The sequence below is a fragment of the Rhodamnia argentea genome, chromosome 8 (assembly GCF_020921035.1).
Source record: "Rhodamnia argentea isolate NSW1041297 chromosome 8, ASM2092103v1, whole genome shotgun sequence".
NCBI lineage: Eukaryota > Viridiplantae > Streptophyta > Magnoliopsida > Myrtales > Myrtaceae > Rhodamnia > Rhodamnia argentea.
The window spans coordinates 25,547,338-25,565,770 of record NC_063157.1 but is presented as its reverse complement, the minus strand read 5'-3'; the positions used below and the strand labels follow the sequence as shown (position 1 = coordinate 25,565,770).

Below are 18,433 nucleotides of genomic sequence, written 5' to 3'. Positions count from 1 at the left end.
GAGTACGAATTAAGCAGCATATGTCAAGGAGTTTCTATAAGTTCCCGAGGATGATCGTTGGGAAAAGAAATATTCACTCTATTAAAGATAAGATGAGGATTGAGGTTGAGCTTGATTACATTATTGAAGAGTTATGACATTCAAGTTGAGCCTTTTAGTTGATATAGAAGGTTTTCTATGGAAAAATTAAATATTTTAGGCTATGTGGCAATTTTATAATTTGGCCAAGGTTTCGCATATATATGTTTAGGCGAAAAAGGGTCTTTTATATAAGAGGGTGTGAGAAAAGGGGTTTACACTTTTCTACGTTATTAGTGAAACATATCTCATCTCCCCATGGACGAGGAGGCGAACACTTTCAACCACGTAAATTCTTGTGTTGTGCGAATTTCCATTACTTTATTGCATCGTTGATAGGATCGAATTTAGATATTTAACGAGTTCAAGGAACATTGTCAAATCACTGAACTCCTCCGAGAGCAATGGAGCTGCGATCCTAGGATGATGCTAAAACGATCCCGTCGATCCATGTTACCATCATGACCCGCCCAATTCGTATCTCATCTAAAGCATCGCAATTTGCGCCATCTACATTTGGGAAAAGAGTTGAGAAAACACTGCATCCACAACCAGCAGAGAGGGAAAAGAATGGCGAAAAGAAGCGAGCAGAAGAACAACCTGATCAGTCGTCAGAACCTTTGGAAGAAAGATTGCAAAAGGAATCCTTTGATCTGGCATTAGGTAAATGAAAAGATCATCAATGCTTACATAAAACATAACAATTCAAATAAGAGAGAGGTAGTACAAACTCTAGTACCCGAGGGCAGTAGGGATCAGTTTCGGCCTATCCAGTGGAGAGGAGAAATATGTACCGAATCAGTTCAGGTAGCCTGATTAATCTTACACCTTCTGTCCTCCATAGTCCGTGCTGAACCGTATAGACAAGTTGCCAACAACCATGAATCAAAATGAACCATGATTCTTAGTATCTTAGAATATTTAATTGCAGGATTTTCAGTATCTTCAATCAGATGGACGGACTCTGAGTCCTCGTGCTCAATCTTTTTTTTTCCTCTGTCAAATGCTAGCAATGGATACCAGAATGGTGATATGCTTTCGCATTACTCACCACCATTTTGATGTCCTCTGAGCTGAGCGAGGGCTGCTGCAATCTTCGCCCCCACTCGAGCATTGTTCTTCAACAACGCAATATCTGTTGTATGTCAAGAAAATCAATATTCCCTCTAAATCCGGATATTAGCTCAAGGTGCAGTGGAACATTCCACTCTTAAGTCGGTCTCCGAAGGGGTATGGATTGGCACGCTGTTAACTTAATTCATTGCAAAGAAAAGGTCGCTAAAAAATGCACTGATAGAACTTGTTACTAGCATGAAAAGCAGAAACAGAATTTAACAAATAAATGGTCAAAAGAAGGATAATAGATGCAAGTGAGGCTCCTCCTGTCAATTCATTGACTCTTGAAAGCAGGAAAGGCGTTTCTGCATTTCCTGTTATATTCTTAGTCCTGAAAATACAAAAAAGAAAAGAAAAGAAAAGAAAAGAAGAAGAAGACAATATGTGAAATACAAAAGACATGCAAGAGGATGATCAGGCTGAAAAAACTAAAACAAAATAATATTTAGAGACACAATATAAGGAAACAAAAGGAGAAGTTCACCTAGCTTCTCCAATGGCTCTCTGTATAGCATCCTCAATTAATCTACCAGATGCTGAGTATTCTTTCGGAATGGGTACAGCAAAAAGAATTCCAGTTCCTAGTCGGAGCTTAACATTAGCATCTGGCACGAAGAACAACAATGAGGAGATGCATGCAAGAAAACCATAATAAGAAGATGAAACCAGAGACGAAGGACCTCAGTCACTTGCCTATAAGTCGAGCACAATCTTCGGGTGTATCTACACGACAAGGCACCTAGACATTATTTGAGACAGTTTCAGCAGACTTGGTGCAAGAACTTGGTACAGTCATATAAAAGTTGCTATTCTATAAGCAAAAAGTCCAAGGATTATGAGGGCAATTATTTCTCTTCTATAGAATCCACCATCAATTCAGCCTATTGAGACATTCAGAATCCATAGGTTTTTGAAACTTCCAGCATAACTACCTCTATGTTGAGCACACGATCCTTAATAAAGTTGCTTGCTTAACTACATACAGTGCACAATCCCTAATAAAGTTGCTTACTCTGTCCTCTACACAAAACTTATTGTTGGAACTTGAGAAACTACGGTCAAAACCGTCTAAACAGCTGAAAACTTTTTCTTCAATGAAAATTGAAAATCACGACAGTATAACGCAGGTTCTGTTATATCTGGAGTACGTTGGGTAGACCAGTTCCCTTCTCTACCATTCACAAGGCACACGTCCCCCTGTAACTCAGACATTATGAGCTGAAACAGACGCTGCATGAAAATTGCAAAAATGTGTTTGGATCAAGTATAGGATTAATAGGAGGCACTCTGTTTTGTTCTGGCTAAGCTATTGAAATTGTGATTATAAAATTATCAAAATCTCATTATATCACATGTAAGGCTTTTCTAAGAAACTAACAAATTAAAACAACTACTGTAAGGGGCTGGACATATGATTAACCATGCATTCAACCCCTCTAATTTAAAATCTGGATCCACATGTTTCTATCTTAACTAGATCACATATCTATCCAAACTGCCCCTCTTTCAAAGTAAATGATAACATGCAGCACAGTGCAAATGACAGATACAAATAAAATATTAAACAGGTTTTTCACAAAATAGGGTTTATTGTCCTAACCTGGCAACCACTCCTCTCTGTGAAGAATGCTGGGAAGTCATTAGTAGCATATGTAGCAACACAAACTCCCTGGGTTTCCTGCAATAAAAAGCAAAATTAGCACATGAACTTCTGTTCCATATCAATAGGTTCCGAACATAAAACCTGATCATACCAAGTATTCAAGGGTCCTAGGAATGTCCAGAATAGATTTTACACCAGCAGAGACAACAGCTACTGGAGTCCTTCCAAGCTCTGTAAGGTCAGATGAAACGTCCAGTGCTACATGTGAATCACAAAGACAGGGTAATTTACATCAGTCCTAAGTTCACAAAGGCACCAATAACAAAAGCTCAAGGCAATGGAATTGGGTACAGCATGCACAAATGCCAGAAACAATAGTATGAATCCTTTTTTTTTTTTTTAAGTAGATAGTGACATTGTCTGGTGCATCTCAGAATCCTACCTAGGAACAGGACAAGAGTTGTCCTGAGTTTATAAGAAAAAGCACACCAAAACTAATGAATTTTGGTGCAGAAAGAGGACGGAGGAGATAAAAAGCTATCATCATCTTATGGGTCTCTTAAAATTTTGTGCAGCTATCGACAAGTGGCAATGGCACCCTCACCCAAGGCCATTGGTTCCAAGAGCAATCATTACTTGTATTCACCTGTACGGACATGCATAGGGGAGAAAGATTTTTATGGCTGCAGCATCTAGAGTAAGATGAGGGTGGTGGTGTGGAAAAGGAGAAAGGATTTGGGGAGGCTCTGCCAATGGGTGTTTGGCACAATGTCCAGATTTTACTAACCATCGGTGAATGTCCCAAAATGCAATGGACGTTCGAAATATTTCAATGGCCAATGAAATAACTCTCAAGAGAGTAAGCGGTGGCAAGAGAAGGAGAAGTAGTTGAAGCACTAATGGTGAAGAGTCCATGGATGTTTAGTAACAGTATAGAATCACCAATTTTTGGACTTCTAAATCAAGTAGACAGACTCGAATCAAAGTGAACTTACTGTTCTCGCCATGTCGATGCACTCCTCCAATTCCTCCGGTAACAAAAATAGGAATGCCAACCTGCAGGAACTTGAGTACATCTTGAGAAAATTGCTCAACCATTTGTTTTAAACGAAAGAAAAGGAAATGAGATGAGAAAAACAGAAGCGCTGACCTTGGATGCAAAGAACATGGTAGCGGAAACTGTTGTCGCACCATTTCCTCTAGTAGACACCTATAAAGGCCACAATCAATCTTTAAGATCAGCTTGATCGAACAATGGGAATGCTAAGGAAGAAAGTCATCCATCATAATTGTTCTGTGTCTCAGTTTCCCACATTCGCTCTCTAGGGATAGATTTTGTAGTCAAAAAAATTAATTATTGCGAGTATTCTTGATAAAGTCAAAATATCAGGGGATGACCATTTCCACAGTTTTAGTACTTTATGCATCAAGAAAACATAGTAGATAGTCGTTTTGATATTTCATTTGTTAAAAAATTCAGTGGTTTAGCGCAGCTCTCATTAAAAAAAGAGTCATTTTATAAAACATACGCTGTTCCAAGTAGTAGAAGTTTGTTTTATACACAGCAGTAATATTACAAATCACTTCAAGCAAATCCTCGAATAACTGGTCAGGGCCTGTTCTACCCCTTCGAGATCCTTATAATCCCCTTTGCCTTTTCCGCACCCCTACCCTTGATGTATGGCCTATGGGGGCGCATTTCATTGGTATGACCTTTAGAATAATTGGCAGCAGAGGCCATGCCTTAGCAAGCTAGCTGTCACTATCCAAAGCCACTGTCACGTGAGGCCAGAGGACACAGGAATTTGCACGCTAAATGACATGCCAAAGAACTTGATCTTATACTGATAATAAACTGGCCGAAAACGAAGCAGCCTTCACAAAAGGAGAAGGTGTGGAATTGGCAATGAGGATGAACCTTGTAAATATTATATTTCGAACTTTTTTGTACTCCAAGTGGAACTTGGTCTACATTCTAAGAGCTGAAAACATGAGATCTTGTAACATAAGTAGGAAGATTATATGATCCATTCCATCCTAAGCCAAGAACCAAAAATGCCTCCATCTTCACTTAAAAGGAAAAAAAAAAAAAAACTATGCTGAGAAACAAACAAGGGCCAAAATACAAGATCCACTTACCACATGCGCAATATCCCTACGAGCCGTCTTTTGAGCTCTAGTTCCAAGATTAGCAAGCTTTTGGAGGTCTTCCATGCTGAGGCCTGCGCATAAATTACAAGTAAGTTTCAATAAGAGGACCAGCGTTGTCACTATCTACCTCAGAGGTAGGCCAGCTCATCCTTAAAGAAGAGCACCGAAGGAAAGATTCAGTATCATGCACATTCACAATTTAAGGTATCCTTCCTTCTAGATTCTATCAAACATCATGTCGTAAAAGCTGGCGAGAAAGATCTAGTAGAAGTCCTTTCCGGCTAATATTAGATGTCTCACCCTACAATATAACTTTTATCATTCCTACTCATGGAGAATCCAGTTGGAGAAGAAAAAAACTTGAAACTTGTTAGAGTAATTAAATATTAAAATACGCCTTCATCTAACAGCTTAAACTTTTAGAACAGTTGATTGTGGTTCCATTAAATCTTTCATGATATTAGAGCAAGAGGTCTCGAGTTCAAATCTTTTCAGGCTCCTATTTACCTCCCTAATAAAATATTTCCACGCCTAGTACTAGGCAAAAAGACCAGACTAAGCGTGAGAGGGAGTGTTAGAGTAATTAAATATTAAACCACGCCTTTATCTAACATCTTAAGCTTTCAAAACAGCTGGCTGTGGTCCTATCGAATCTTTCAAAACTTTTGCAGCTAGAAGGGTGCGTCTTTCAGAACACCATATCAAAAGCACAACGTAGGCGACAAAGGTATTGTAGAGATAGAATGTAAGATATGCAATAAAAATTGGCCAACACTCGATAAAATAATTAAATGGATACCTATGCATGGTACACCATCTAAGATAGCTATTGTTGCGGGAATTGCTCCATTTACCCTGACAATTGCCTCCAACTGCTTAGCAGTCTCAAGATTCTGAGGATAAGGCATTCCTGATAGAAGAAAACCAAGCATACAGTAATGAAAACGATTACTAGCAGAGAATGGCAAGCAGTTAAAAACAGCCAGCGGCATGGAGATGGGATTAAAGCATATACCATGAGAAATGACGGTGGACTCCAGAGCAACAACCGGTTGCCCACTTGACAAAGCCTCTGCTACCTCCGGAGATATCTTCATCAGTCCACTGACATCATCACTCTACGAGAGAGAAACGTGAGAAATAAGCGCAGCCTTCTCGCACTCGATCCTCTTTGCAGTAACTTAGAGCACTATCATAACCCTCCAACTCTCCGAAGTTAAAAAAAAAACACAACAGATGAAAGTTTTGGCTACAAATAGGAGACCAAGTAATCCCGCACAAGACATACTAACATAAAATGAATCACCTATATTTCCATTGAAGTTTACTTCATACTCGACATCTTCACCATCAGAACTCAAATTCGCCGCCATTTCCGCAGCACTTTCTGGTCTCTAAATCTATTTTTCACACAAGCCCCTCGAAAAGCCACACCGTCCCGGGTTTCAAAGGAGACACGACTACTGGTTTGAAATGAATGCAAAGACGACGCAAAAGCGAGATTTGGGAAGTTCTTGTCACTGGACACTTGAATACCCTCGACCACTCTGTAAATGCCTTAACCTCACCGAGATTGATAAAAATGCGAAAAACAAATAGCGACAAGCGAAAAAAAAGCAGTCAATATCATCGACAAACAAAAGGGAATGCAATTCATTCAATCTGCAGCGAAAATTTAAGGGGCGAGAACTGGGATCACAGAGGGAGGGATGGAAAAAGACAAAATTTTGAAGCCATTGATAGGGAGAGCTGTCCTAATTTCCTCAAAGAGGAAAGTCCCATCGGCTGCTTCGCAATGGGCGTGCGACATGTCTGAGAAACAGACGAAGACAGGACGAAGAAGATGAAGTTGACGTTACCTCGAGAAGCTTAGAGTCGGCGGGTAGCAAGTGCCGGTGGAGGTTGGTTAGTCTCGAGATGGCTGAAGAAACCATTTCCAAACTGTAATCGGAGAGAGAGAGAGAGAGAGAAGAGAGAGAGAGGGTAAACGTTGATGTTCGAAGTCAGCAAATGTTCGGGAGTTCCTCTGTTTAATTGTTTTCCTTCTATAGAGTTTAGAATAGTCATTTTAAACTACTAATTCAAATTAAAATAGAATATGTATTTCTAATTGATATTAATAAGTATATATAATTAATATATATTTATCTAAATTATTTACTATTTGATAGAATTCTAAATCCAATTTGAATGGACGATTCATTAATCATCCAATTACCGATTATGCAAGCTCTGCAATTACATCATGCTCTCTCTTCCATGTATGCCCATCTTCTGTGCAATAATGTTTTTGCTTTGGACAGATCCTGTGCAACAATCTAATGTTGCATAGAAATTGATATGCATAAAGATGCTACGTGTAGCCTAATCACGTTTAACCCCTAAACAAGGAGCACCGGTAACATTTGCTATAAGGAATGACATTGAGATAGAGTCAGAAAGCAGGGTATGGAAGAGAAAAGACTGTCCAACAAATTGACTTTGAATTTTCCAATGCCGGAAGTTAGCACCAGCAGATCACGACCATCATGCTGAAGGGCAAAGCCAGTAAAGAACTTTACACAGGAATTATGTCAATTCAATCTTAACCTTTTTTTTGTCGATTCGATTTTAAACCTTTTGTAATTGTACCGATTTAGTCCATTCAGCCAAATTTGACCGGCCGAAGTTGACGTGGATGCCGCTCGATTACATAATATTTTCAATTTTTTTTGTAACTTTTTACTTTTTTTTTTCTTCCTCTTTTCTCTTCTTCTTCCAACCGGTCGCCGGACCTCGACAACTAGCTAGAGGCGACGACCAATGAGTTCAACCTCTCCCCTGCTGTGGCCGGGCGAGGTAGGCCTTGTCAAGGGCTAGCGAGGCTCGGTCTCGGCGTGGGGCTGCGTGAGGCCGAGCCTCGCCAACCCAGATCGGGGTGAGCTATACATCAAGGCCGTCATCTTCACCTGGCATGGTGCCTTCAAGCAGAAGCAAAAGGCCTCCCAACAAAACATCCACCTCGAGAAGGTCATTGTCCTCTTCAATCCGAGTGCCATGTACATCTAGATTGAGTTGAGCTACGATCGGTCGATGGTTGAGGGGTGACGGCGAGGTCGAGCCTCGCTAGTGGCCGATAGGGGTGAGCTTCACTTGAGATTGGCAAGGTCGACCTCGCCAGCCGGTCCAATGATTGAATGGAGGAAGAAGAGGGAAGGGGAAGGAAAAAAAATATAAAAGAATTCGAAGAAATATTAAATTATTATGTCAATTGATGGCCGGCGTCCAAGTCGGCGCCATTATAAAAGGTTTAGGAATGAATTAATAAAAAAAAAGTTTAGGGCTATATTGACACAATTACAATAATTTTAGAATTTTTTTGATAATTTTTCCTTGAGCGATCGGGGGTGACAACATGAAAGTATTAATGCGTAAAGGACTTTCAAATTAATTTTGGATAGGTTTTGATACTAAAAAGTAAGTTTTATCTTGTATATAATTGGGTGCCAAAAATTAGGTAATTATGTAAAGAAAGAAAATGACTAAGTATTATAATGGGTGGACCTAAGATGAAAGAAAAGTAACTGTATTTTAGGAAATCTAATAGCGAGGAGAGGAAAAAAAGACTAAGCGACTTTAAAAAAAAAAAAAAATAATGGGTAAGAGAGAAGAAAGCAAGGATAATTTTGGTAATTATTGAGATAATTGAGTGTTTTAATTTGAATATATAGACATAGAGAAAGCAAATTTTTAATAAGGTCTTCCTAGCATAACAAGATAACGGTGGAATGTTGGGCATAAGATCGAAGTGGGTCCCGTCATGATTGCTAAATATTTTTTACCATTCATAACACTTGCGGTTGAGATTGTATCGTTACACTATTATACCGCGCCTTCTCGAGATCCCTTTTTAATATAACACGATAGTTCCACGGCACTGTTAACTTTAAATAATTAAAGTCGGGAATAAAACTACATGATACGATGTATATTTTCTTTTTCTCCATCATTCATTATATTATAATTGTGAAATCGAAAAAATTTATTCCGGAGATCAATTTCGCTTGATGAACAAAGCTACACGTCAACTCATAAAATTTAATCCAAGCATGATAGAAGCTTTAATATAACCTACGGAAAATTCCAGACATCCTTATGTAGTAGCGCTATTTTCTCAAACATCCACTGAAGTGGGGTTGATTTTAGAAACTCCTGAGCCTACAGATGAAGCTAGATGAGCTTTCTTTGCTGAGGAATGCATCTCTCGCTGCTGCCGCCGATTCCTCTTATATTGCCTATTCGCTCGTGAGTACTTGTCTCTGCGAGGTCCGAAACGGGTCGCCGGCGTCACTAAAAGACGGGATGGCGTCTTCTCGTGGCGGGGTTCGGGACTAATGACCAGCGTCTCTAAACGAGGACACATCCACCTCAAGCTTTCTGTCAGTTGAGAAGTAGTACTAACTTCAGGAGTGTCGAAGAGGATTTGAAGTCTCAGATGCTTGACATTGCGCAATGGAGGAAGCATTTCACTTCTGATTTCCTCCGGAAGAACCAATGCCTATGGATACAAAAAAGGGAAAAAAGGAATGATAGCAGGATCAGTTCACATTAGCATGCAAATAATCGATACGAAATTAACCTTTTGAAAGAATTACTTACCTCGGTTTTGTGACAGACTAGTGCTAGAGAGTCGCAACAGCCGAAGTACCTTAGGAACTTGGCTGCCTTGAGATAGCTCCTCTTCGTGCGGACTCCGAAATCCACCTCCAGTCTCGCATTGGCCAACATCGTCGAATCTCGCGGACCAATGACCGGGATATTGAGGCCGTCGTACTGGAATGAAACTAGATTAGGAGTTTGGATCTTTACTCTTTTCAGGGAGCGGAATCTGGTCAAGACGAGGTGGTTGAGATTCTTGTGAGTTATCCTGATGCGCTCGGCGTGCCAACTTCCCTTGAGACTCAAAGCCTCTAGGAGACGAAGCCGAGAAATGGCTTCTCTGACCTTCCTGATTCCGACCATACACAAATCCAATGTCAGCTCCCTCAGGTTTTGAGCGCCATGTAGTTGGAGAGTCGACAACCACCCATCTGGTGGGCCTATGTTGTATGCCGCCGTAAGCCTGAAGGACTTGAGGTTCGGGGCTGAAATCGCCAAGCTATTGATCTGAAGCACGCCCGATGCCTCAAAAGCCTCGAGCTTCGGTCCGCAGATGAGGAGATCTGTGAAGCTGTAGCACCCAATCAGCTCCACGCGCCGGAGTGCGGGGCAACTTAGCATCAGCTCGTTCAAGACATCTTCGCTCTCGCCAACTCGGTGTAGGACTAGTTCTTCTAAGCGAGGCAGCCTCGTCTTGACGCCTTGCATGCTGAGATGGCTCACGTTGAGGACGGAGACGGTGTCGGAGACCAAATCGGGGCACCTGTGAAGGTAGTATCTTCTGTCGGGATAGTCGACGATGCGGCCGAGCGTAAGGTCTCGAAGATTTAGCCTCGAGGCAATGTTGATCCACTTGGGCACCACGAGATGTAACTTTTCGCCCTTCGAGAAGGCCAGCAAGCTCATCGAGTCGATGGTGAGGTCGTGCTCACGGCGCCGCGTGATGTAACCATTGACGTATTCCAGGAAAGTATCGTTCTTGATGTCGGCATCGTGCCCGCCGACGTCTTTGCTCCTGAAGGTTTCCTCGTCGAATTCTAGGGCCGGAAGAGTGTTAAAGGCGTGGTTCCAGTCCTTGGAGAGGATGCTGGTTTGCGTCGCGACCCTGAGGAGGTAAACATGACATGATTTCCTGAATTATCGGTTGAGGCAAGTAAAGGATGCCAAGGACGGAGTCCGATGTATCGACGCAGCCCTCAGGAATACTCCGCCATCATCTGTTGTCGCCGACTTCAAAATGGTTTGTCTTCCTTTCTTCTTCGAGCAAACTGAGAATGTGCTGCGAACCGACGGACAGATCCTCGTCTCTGCACCAAGTTCTGCGGGGGCGACAACAACTCTGCTCCTCTCGGCTCTTTAAAAAGGCTCGTTCTGTAAACACAGGGAAACCAGTAAGTTTCCTGAATTATCTTATACCAATCCGAGCTCTGTTAGGATTAGGAAATACGTTGGAAGATTAGGAAATCTCAAGTGTATTTTGGTGGGACCCTAAGTTCCGTTAATGCCCGATGTTTCCCTTTCTGATCTGAATTTTTGTTTTCGAATTTGAGGTGCCAAGTTCGAGAAGGACGTGTTATTAACGTGGAAGTCAAATCTCTCTCCTGATAGTGTTAAATTTATGCTGGATCTTTACCTCCTCTATCCTGAAATTACCGAAACAACTGTTGACACCATGCACACATTTTGCTCTCCTCGAGTTGAAAAACTAACGATATGCCTCCTCCTTAATAGAAGTTACGGATATTACTCGCATACAGACTTAACTAAACATTAATATTTATGATTTAAGATTTGTTCATGTGCAAAAAATCATAATCCTATTATACTTTTGCCTCCTAGACCTTTTAATTTTTATCGGTTGAGTCCCGAACCTTTTCACATATTGTCGGTTGAGTCCACTCGGCCAATTTTAGCTGAAAATCACCGATCCAGATTCGGGCCGTCCTACGTGACACGGCCGACGTTGACGTGGACAATTTTAAATAATGTTTTAATGATTATTTGATTTTTTTTTGTGCCTTTTGTTTTCCTTCTTTACTTTTTTTCTTTTTTCTTTTTCTCTCCATCGACCACCTGGCTAAGGGCTGCCCTCGCCCGAGGCCGGCGAGGGTGGCCCTCGTTTGATTAAAAAAATCAAATAATTGTTAAGCAAAAACATGAATTATGCCCACTATATAAATGTTTACATGTAAAACCACATTTAATTTCTTATGATATTTCGAAATTTGTATTAGTAAGTCGGGACATAAGATTTTTGTTTTCTAGTAAAATACCTTACTCCAAAATTCAAGAGTTTAAATAAAATTAGGCAATAGAATAACTTAAACTTAACATCATTCAAACCATAAGTTACTGATCCCTTGACTCGTTTAGTTTTACTTTTGCAAACTTATCTTGAAATTACAGTACAATTCACTAACAAGAAAATTGCAAATCAATTTGAGTTAAAAAAAATTAAATCCACTTTAATCTACGTTAGCTTTTCTTTTAAATCGAAAAGCTGAGTTATATTCAAACTAATCTATATTATTGGTTTGACAATGGAAAAAATAACTTACACTTTTACATGGATGGATTAGGTTAGATAACCATGTTTAATGCCATTGGCGTATATGTAAAAAAAAAAAAGTTTTATATTCGGTGAATCTAATAATAATCTTTGTTGAAATATCTATGACGGTACTTTTTCAACTATGAATTAGTAGGAACCATACGAACGCGGGCCCCCGCCGTCACAAATTACGACGCATGCTCAACCAACTTGGGCTGACCTTAGGCGAGCGCCCATCCGAGGGTGCAATGGAGGTCTCTAACCTAAGCCATGGGCCTTGTTGATTGCCCATAGACTCCGTCTAGGTAAGTATGTCGTAATTGGTTGCCCAGCATGCATCTAGTTCTCTCACTTCCTTAATCTCTCTTCGCCGCTGTTATGTCGACGTGGGACTCTCTCATCATGCGCTCGCCATAGGCGTGTCTGAACAGGAAAATACAGATGTACCATGATTTTAATTCTTGAAGCCTTCCTCAATTTAATTCGGTAAGTAGTTGGTTTCGACAATCCAATTGCACCGGTTCTCTCATGTTTAGATCAAGAAATCAGATAGTCCCCTGCTCTTTGCTGTGGGAATGAAAAGGAACGCTGGCCATCAGATAAGACTTAGCACGGTTTGTAGATTCTGAACACAACCTGCGTCGATCTGAAAACTCAAACTGAGATTGCACCCTTGTGATTGTGGTCGTCGGTCCAATGTAAATGGTCGTAACTCGATGAGCAACAACCAATTGATGTGGACACATGTAGCTGCAATTTCAAATTCTTGCGCCATATTTGCAGGTCGAGGACTTATCCTTTTGCAAGAAGAATGAGCAAAATTACAAATGAGCGAGACGACAGTTTCGTCAGTTTGAGGACTTGTCCTTTTCCAAACATCCTCTGCAGTAGGGCTCTTTTCTCAAAGATCCTCTCGAGTGGCTGTTTTCGCTTTAGGAACTCCTGAGCCAGATGAAGCTAGATGAGTTTTCTTGGTCGAGAATGCATCTCTCGTTGCTGCCGCTAATTTCGAGCCGCCCCTTTTTCTATTTGCTCGTGAGTACTTGTCTCTGCGGGGTCCGAAACCGGTCACCAGCGTCTCAAAAAAAGGGCACGGCGTCTTCTCATGGCGGGATCCGGAATTTATGACCAGCGTCTCTAAACGAGGACACATCCACCTCAAGCTTTCCCTCAGCTGAGAACCAGTATCAACTTCAGGAGTGTTGAACAGGATTTGAAGCCTCAGATGCTTGACACTGCGCAATGGAGGAAGCATTTCACTTCTGATTTCCTCCGGAAGAACCAATGCCTATTTATTTATATAAAAGAAAAAACAGCAGGATTTCAATGCTCAGTTCACATTATCATGCAAATACTCTATACGAAAATACCCTTTCGGAAGAATTACTTACCTCGGTTTTGTTACAGACTAGTGTCAGCGAGTCGCACCGGCCGAAGTAACTTAGGAACTTGGCTGCCTTGAGATAGCTCCTCTTCGTGCGGACTTCAAAATCCACCTCCAATCTCGCATTGGCCAACATCGTCGAATCTCGTGGACCGATGACCGGGATGTTGAGGCCGTCGTATTGGAACGAAACTAGATTAGGAGTTTGGAGCTTTACTCTTTTCAGGGAGCGGAATCTGGTCAAGACGAGGTGCTTGAGATTCTTGTGAGTTATCCTGATGCGCTCGGCGTGCCAGCTCCCCTTGAGCCTCAAAGTCTCCAGTCGACGAAGCTGAGAAACGGCTTCTCCGACCTTCCTGATTCCGACCATACACAAATCCAATGTAAGCTCCCTCAGGTTTTGAGCTCTGTGTACTTGGAGAGTGGACAACTCCCCCTCCGGTGAGCCTATGGTGTATGCGGATGTGAAGCTGAAGGACTTGAGGTTGGGGGCTGAAATCGTGAAGCTATTGGTCTGAAGCACGCCGGACGCCTCAAAAGTCTCGAGCTTTGGTCCGCAAATGAGGAGGTCCGTGAAGCTGGAGCACCCAATCAGCTCAACTCGCCGGAGTGCGGGGCAACTTATCATAAGCTCGCTCAAGACTTCCTGGCTCTCGCCGACTTTGTGTAGGACCAGTTCTTCTAAGCGAGGCAGCCTAGTCTTGACCCCCTGCATGCGGAGATGGCTCACGTGGAGGACGGAGACGGTGTCGGAGACCAAACCGGGGCACTTGTGATCGTTGCATCTTCTGTCAGGATAGTCGACGATGCGGCCGAGCGTAAGGTCTCGGAGATTGAGCCTCGAGGCAATGTCGATCCACTTGGGCACCGCGGGACTCAACCTGTCGCCCTTCGAGAAGGCCAGCAAGCTCATTGAGTCTATGCTGAGGTCATGCTCACGGCGCCGCGTGATGTAACCATCGACGTATTCCAGGAAAGTATCGGTCACGATGTCGGCATCGTGCCCGCCGACGCCCTTGCCCCCGAAGGTTTCCTCGTCGAATTCTAGAGCCGGGAGAGTGTTAAAGGCGTGGTTCCAGTCCTTGGACAGGATGCCGGTTTGCATCGCGACCCTTGAAGGTAAATGCGACATGATTTTCTGAATTATAGGTTGGGGCAAGTAAAGGATGCCAAGGACGAAGTCCGATGCATCGATGCGGCCCTCAGAATTCTCCGCCATCATCTGTCGTCACCGACTTCCTCGTTCAAAGCAAATCTTCCTGCAATACAAGAAAACAAGAGAACTGCTTGTTTTAAAAATTAAAAAAAAAAATTTTACTTGAACCTATTGCTGTTAAACCATAATGTAAAACTTCTTTTGTTCTGCTTTGAGGTTTCCTCATTGGATGATGAATTGACGATGGTTTAAGTCTTGTGAATGCTGAATTTTTCCTGTTACAACGAAACCTTACTCAGTGACATCCTAACTCACAGCAAGATTAGGCTAAAAGAAACACTAGCGACCTCGCGAGGCTTTGATGAATCTTCGCTAATAATAGTCGCGCAACGCCCCGGGAGAGTCGCTAAAATTCACTGGGAACCAACAATTTACTTACCCAAGTCCCTGATAATACAAACACCGCATGCTCATTATGAAAGAACTTAAACTGCCTAACTCGCCCTAACATCGGAAAATTCCGGTAACGAGATTACTTAACTACTTCCTGAAGAGTAAATTTACAGAGACAAGAAACCACCGATGCGTGAGCCAATTTTTACCTTCAACGGTTTGCTTTTTCCCTTTTTCCTTTCGATCAAACCGAGAATGCACCACGAACCGATGAACAGATCCTCATCTCCGCACCAACTTTGGCCGGCGGCGACTACTCTGCTCCTCTGCTCTCCGAAAGGCTCTCTATAGAAACAGGGGAAAAGCGGGACTAATACAGTAAGTTGTGTAATCCGAGTGCCAAGCGAAAAAATCTGAAGTCGGACACTTGGGAACTAAGTTTAGTTGTTAATGCCCAGGATGTTTCCCTTTCTAGTCTTGGGTTTTTCAAATCTGACACCAGAGCGCCGTTCTCTGTGATCAAAACCGACGACGTTTTGATGTAACCCAGCTGGAGAAGATGTGCGTGGGACTTGGCGATGAAGCAATCGACGGCCAAGGTTAACAGATTTTTCTTACCTTTTCTATGGGGCCGCTCTAAATTCACTCTGAAGATGGCTTCATCCACCCGCTAAAGGATGGAAAAGACGAAATTATCCAACTTGGAAGTCTCATTCCTCACCTTCTCCTTCGCCACCAAGTCTTCGTGCTTCACCCGCTAAACTCTATTTTGTTTTTTTTTTTTAAATTTCCTTCTCCTATTAATTGCTTGCAATGGGCCCATTTTATTTTATTTTTAATATTTCAAAGTTGTTCTGACTACACTAAAACAAAATGTGTGATCAGCAAAATGAAAGTAATAACGACATCAATGATTCATGAACTTTAACTCAATATGTAAAATGATTTCTTAACTTTTAATTTTTTTGTGTGATCTCCGAACTTTAACTTAATATTTAATGTGATCTTTGAACTTGTTCAATTTAATTCCTACACTTGTGGTATATTTTCAATGTAGTCCTTGAACTACAAAAAATTATTTAATGTTGGCATTGAACTTTATCTTAATGTTCAATGTAATCCCTGAACATTTAGTTTATTCAATGTGATCTATGGATTTTTCATACATGTTTAATATAGTTCTTGAACTATATGAAATTGTTCAATGCATACCTTCTATTTATTTAAGAACATGTGCCAAAAGTTCGAGAATTACATTTAATAAGTTAAAGTTTATGAACCACGTTGAATCAATTAAAAGTTTAAGGATCACATTATATATTGGGCCGAAGTTAAGAGATCACATTACATATTGAGCCAAAATTTTAACGGACCATTCGTATTATTTTTATTTAATTAAATTGCTAATGACGGGCTCGAACATTTTGAAATGCTCTTCATTGATGGAGGAAGTAGCTTAATAAAATTCACTGAAAACCCACGAAAGAGAGGAGGACAAGAAAAGTTTGGACAAGAAAAATGTGTTTTTTTTTTTCCCCGGGGGTGGGTGGGGTGGTTGTTGTGTGTTCGTTGCTCGAGAGGAGAAAGAGAAGAAATGGTGTATCGTTGCGGAGTGAGGAAGAGGTACATGAAAAACAGTTCGTGACAAGCATGCTCGGTCTCGTACTCCATGTCGATGTACATCCAGGCGTTGCATAGCACCGGATCCGCCTTCTGCTATTTCGCCAACGGGCGAGACCACCCTCCAACTCCACCCCCGTCTTGCATAACTTGTCGTCAGGGCTGCTAGCCTCTCCGTCACAGCCCTCCCCACCCCGTCTAAGTCCCAACTTCAATGCCTAGACTACTTCCAAGTCCGTGACCGCCTCCCAGGCCATGCAGCCCCCATCTCCTCCGTCGTTCAAGAAACTTTCTCTTATGTTTTCTTCTTATTTTAAGGGGATTAATTCAAATGGAAAAATTACCAAAAAAATTCTAAACCTATTATAATTGTGTCAATTCAGTCCTCAATCTTTTTTTTTTGCCGATTTAGTCCTAAACCTTTTGCAATTATATGTGTCAATTCAATTCATTCTGTGAATTTTGGCCGGTCGACACTGACGTGAACGCCGACCTGCCGACGACCTAATATTTTAATAATTTTTTTATTTTCCTTTTTTTTTCTTTCCCCTTCCCCCTCTTGTTCTACCTCCACCCAAGCTGCCGCTACGACCATCCTTGAGCCACCGCCCCACCATGGCCACCACGGTGAGCGGCAAAGCTATTGAGCTCATTGCTAGCAGCCATGGATGAACTCGCCAAAGCCGTTGAGCAGCAGAACAGATTGGGCTATTGAGAGATAGTCGATCGTCTCGTCCAGACCGAGCTCTGTATCCACCCTCTTTGTCGTCTCGACGACTGAGCCTTGGCTGCAAGCGCTCGTTACAGATCTGGAGATGCAGACTAGTGGTAGGCCACGGACAGCTTCTCGTCCACAGATATGAGCGCCATTCACGCCTGCCCCTTAGTCGTCGCAAATGTCCCATCGTTGCTCGCGGCCAAGACTCTAAATCCGACGGCCGCGAGTGACAATGATTCCAGATCTAGAAGTTCACCAACCTTTACGTCTGCCCCTTCGTCCCGTCGTCGCTTGCGGCCAAGACCCCAGATCCGATGGCCATGGGGGACGATGATTCCAGATCTGGAAGTTCACTGACCTCCGCGTCTCCCCTCCCTTGTCGTGTGTGAACGAGCCATCGTCTACATAATTCGTTTTTTGTTTTGGTTGCATCTCGTGACAAACAAAACTTCACTCTTTCAATTCATGGATCTTCTTCGACCAAAAAAAAAAAAAAATCCACGGATCTTTTGCAGAGTGGTGGAAGCCTGAAAGGAGAGACCAGCTTCTTGCCATGGACGAGTTCCGACCAAATCCACTCCCTTGGCGGTAGGTCAGGAAGGAAAGGGGAAGGGAAGCAAAAAATAAAAATAACAATAAAAAAATATTAAAATATTAGGCCGTCTGTCGATCAAAATTTGTTAGATGGACTGAATTAGCATAATTGTAAAAGATTTAGGACTAAAATAACAAAAAAAATTAAGATTGAATTAGCACAATTATAATGAATTCAGAATTTTTTTTGGTAATTTTCCTAATTCGACCACCATGAACAATATAGCCACACAAATGGTATAAAGAATCTTCAGTCGCAAGGCGCTGACGAGAGCTAGAGAAGGTGGGGAGTGGGACCCATGGTTGGGGTAATTCCGTCCTCTAAATTTTTTTATGGATGGATGCAGTCATTTCAGGGGTGGATTTAGCGCGACCCTTTCTATATTGAATAACTAATGATATGCCGCCTCCTAAAGATACATACATTTTTA

General features: G+C 41.9%; 2 protein-coding genes and 1 non-coding gene across 3 annotated transcripts; all 3 read right to left on the bottom strand.

Moving 5' to 3' along the window:
- Positions 1-560: 560 nt before the first annotated feature.
- On the bottom strand, positions 561-6,943 carry LOC115735356 (pseudouridine-5'-phosphate glycosidase). Its single transcript, XM_048283788.1, has 15 exons — positions 6,808-6,943; positions 5,964-6,066; positions 5,748-5,858; positions 4,937-5,019; positions 3,948-4,007; positions 3,793-3,853; positions 2,949-3,055; positions 2,795-2,872; positions 2,207-2,287; positions 1,888-1,933; positions 1,679-1,799; positions 1,440-1,525; positions 1,130-1,213; positions 818-933; positions 561-731 (listed from the first exon to the last, which is right to left on the bottom strand). Exons 1-14 carry the CDS (start codon positions 6,880-6,882, stop codon positions 845-847), a joined length of 1,185 nt encoding a protein of 394 aa, XP_048139745.1. The 5' UTR covers positions 6,883-6,943; the 3' UTR covers positions 561-731; positions 818-844.
- A 2,158-nt stretch (positions 6,944-9,101) lies between these two features.
- On the bottom strand, positions 9,102-14,626 carry LOC115733206 (F-box/LRR-repeat protein At3g58900-like). The gene is made up of 2 exons (XM_048284353.1): positions 13,529-14,626; positions 9,102-9,485 (listed from the first exon to the last, which is right to left on the bottom strand). The coding sequence occupies exons 1-2, from the start codon at positions 14,624-14,626 to the stop codon at positions 9,102-9,104; spliced, it is 1,482 nt and encodes a 493-aa protein (XP_048140310.1).
- On the bottom strand, positions 12,288-12,450 carry LOC115733207. The gene has a single exon (XR_004014474.2). It is a non-coding gene; the product is annotated as a U1 spliceosomal RNA (small nuclear RNA).
- Positions 14,627-18,433: the final 3,807 nt, after the last annotated feature.

Coding starts and splice junctions, on each gene's coding strand:
- LOC115735356 (XM_048283788.1), bottom strand. CDS start 6,882: ATGGTTTCTTCAGCCATCTCGAGACTAACCAACCTCCACCGGCACTTG. Junction 4,008..4,936: donor GTAGGGATATTGCGCATGTG/GTAAGTGGATCT, acceptor TGGCCTTTATAG/GTGTCTACTAGAGGAAATGG. Junction 934..1,129: donor CAGAGGACATCAAAATGGTG/GTGAGTAATGCG, acceptor TTGTCTATACGG/TTCAGCACGGACTATGGAGG.
- LOC115733206 (XM_048284353.1), bottom strand. CDS start 14,626: ATGCAAACCGGCATCCTGTCCAAGGACTGGAACCACGCCTTTAACACT. Junction 9,486..13,528: donor TAGTCTGTAACAAAACCGAG/GTAAGTAATTCT, acceptor TTGTATCCATAG/GCATTGGTTCTTCCGGAGGA.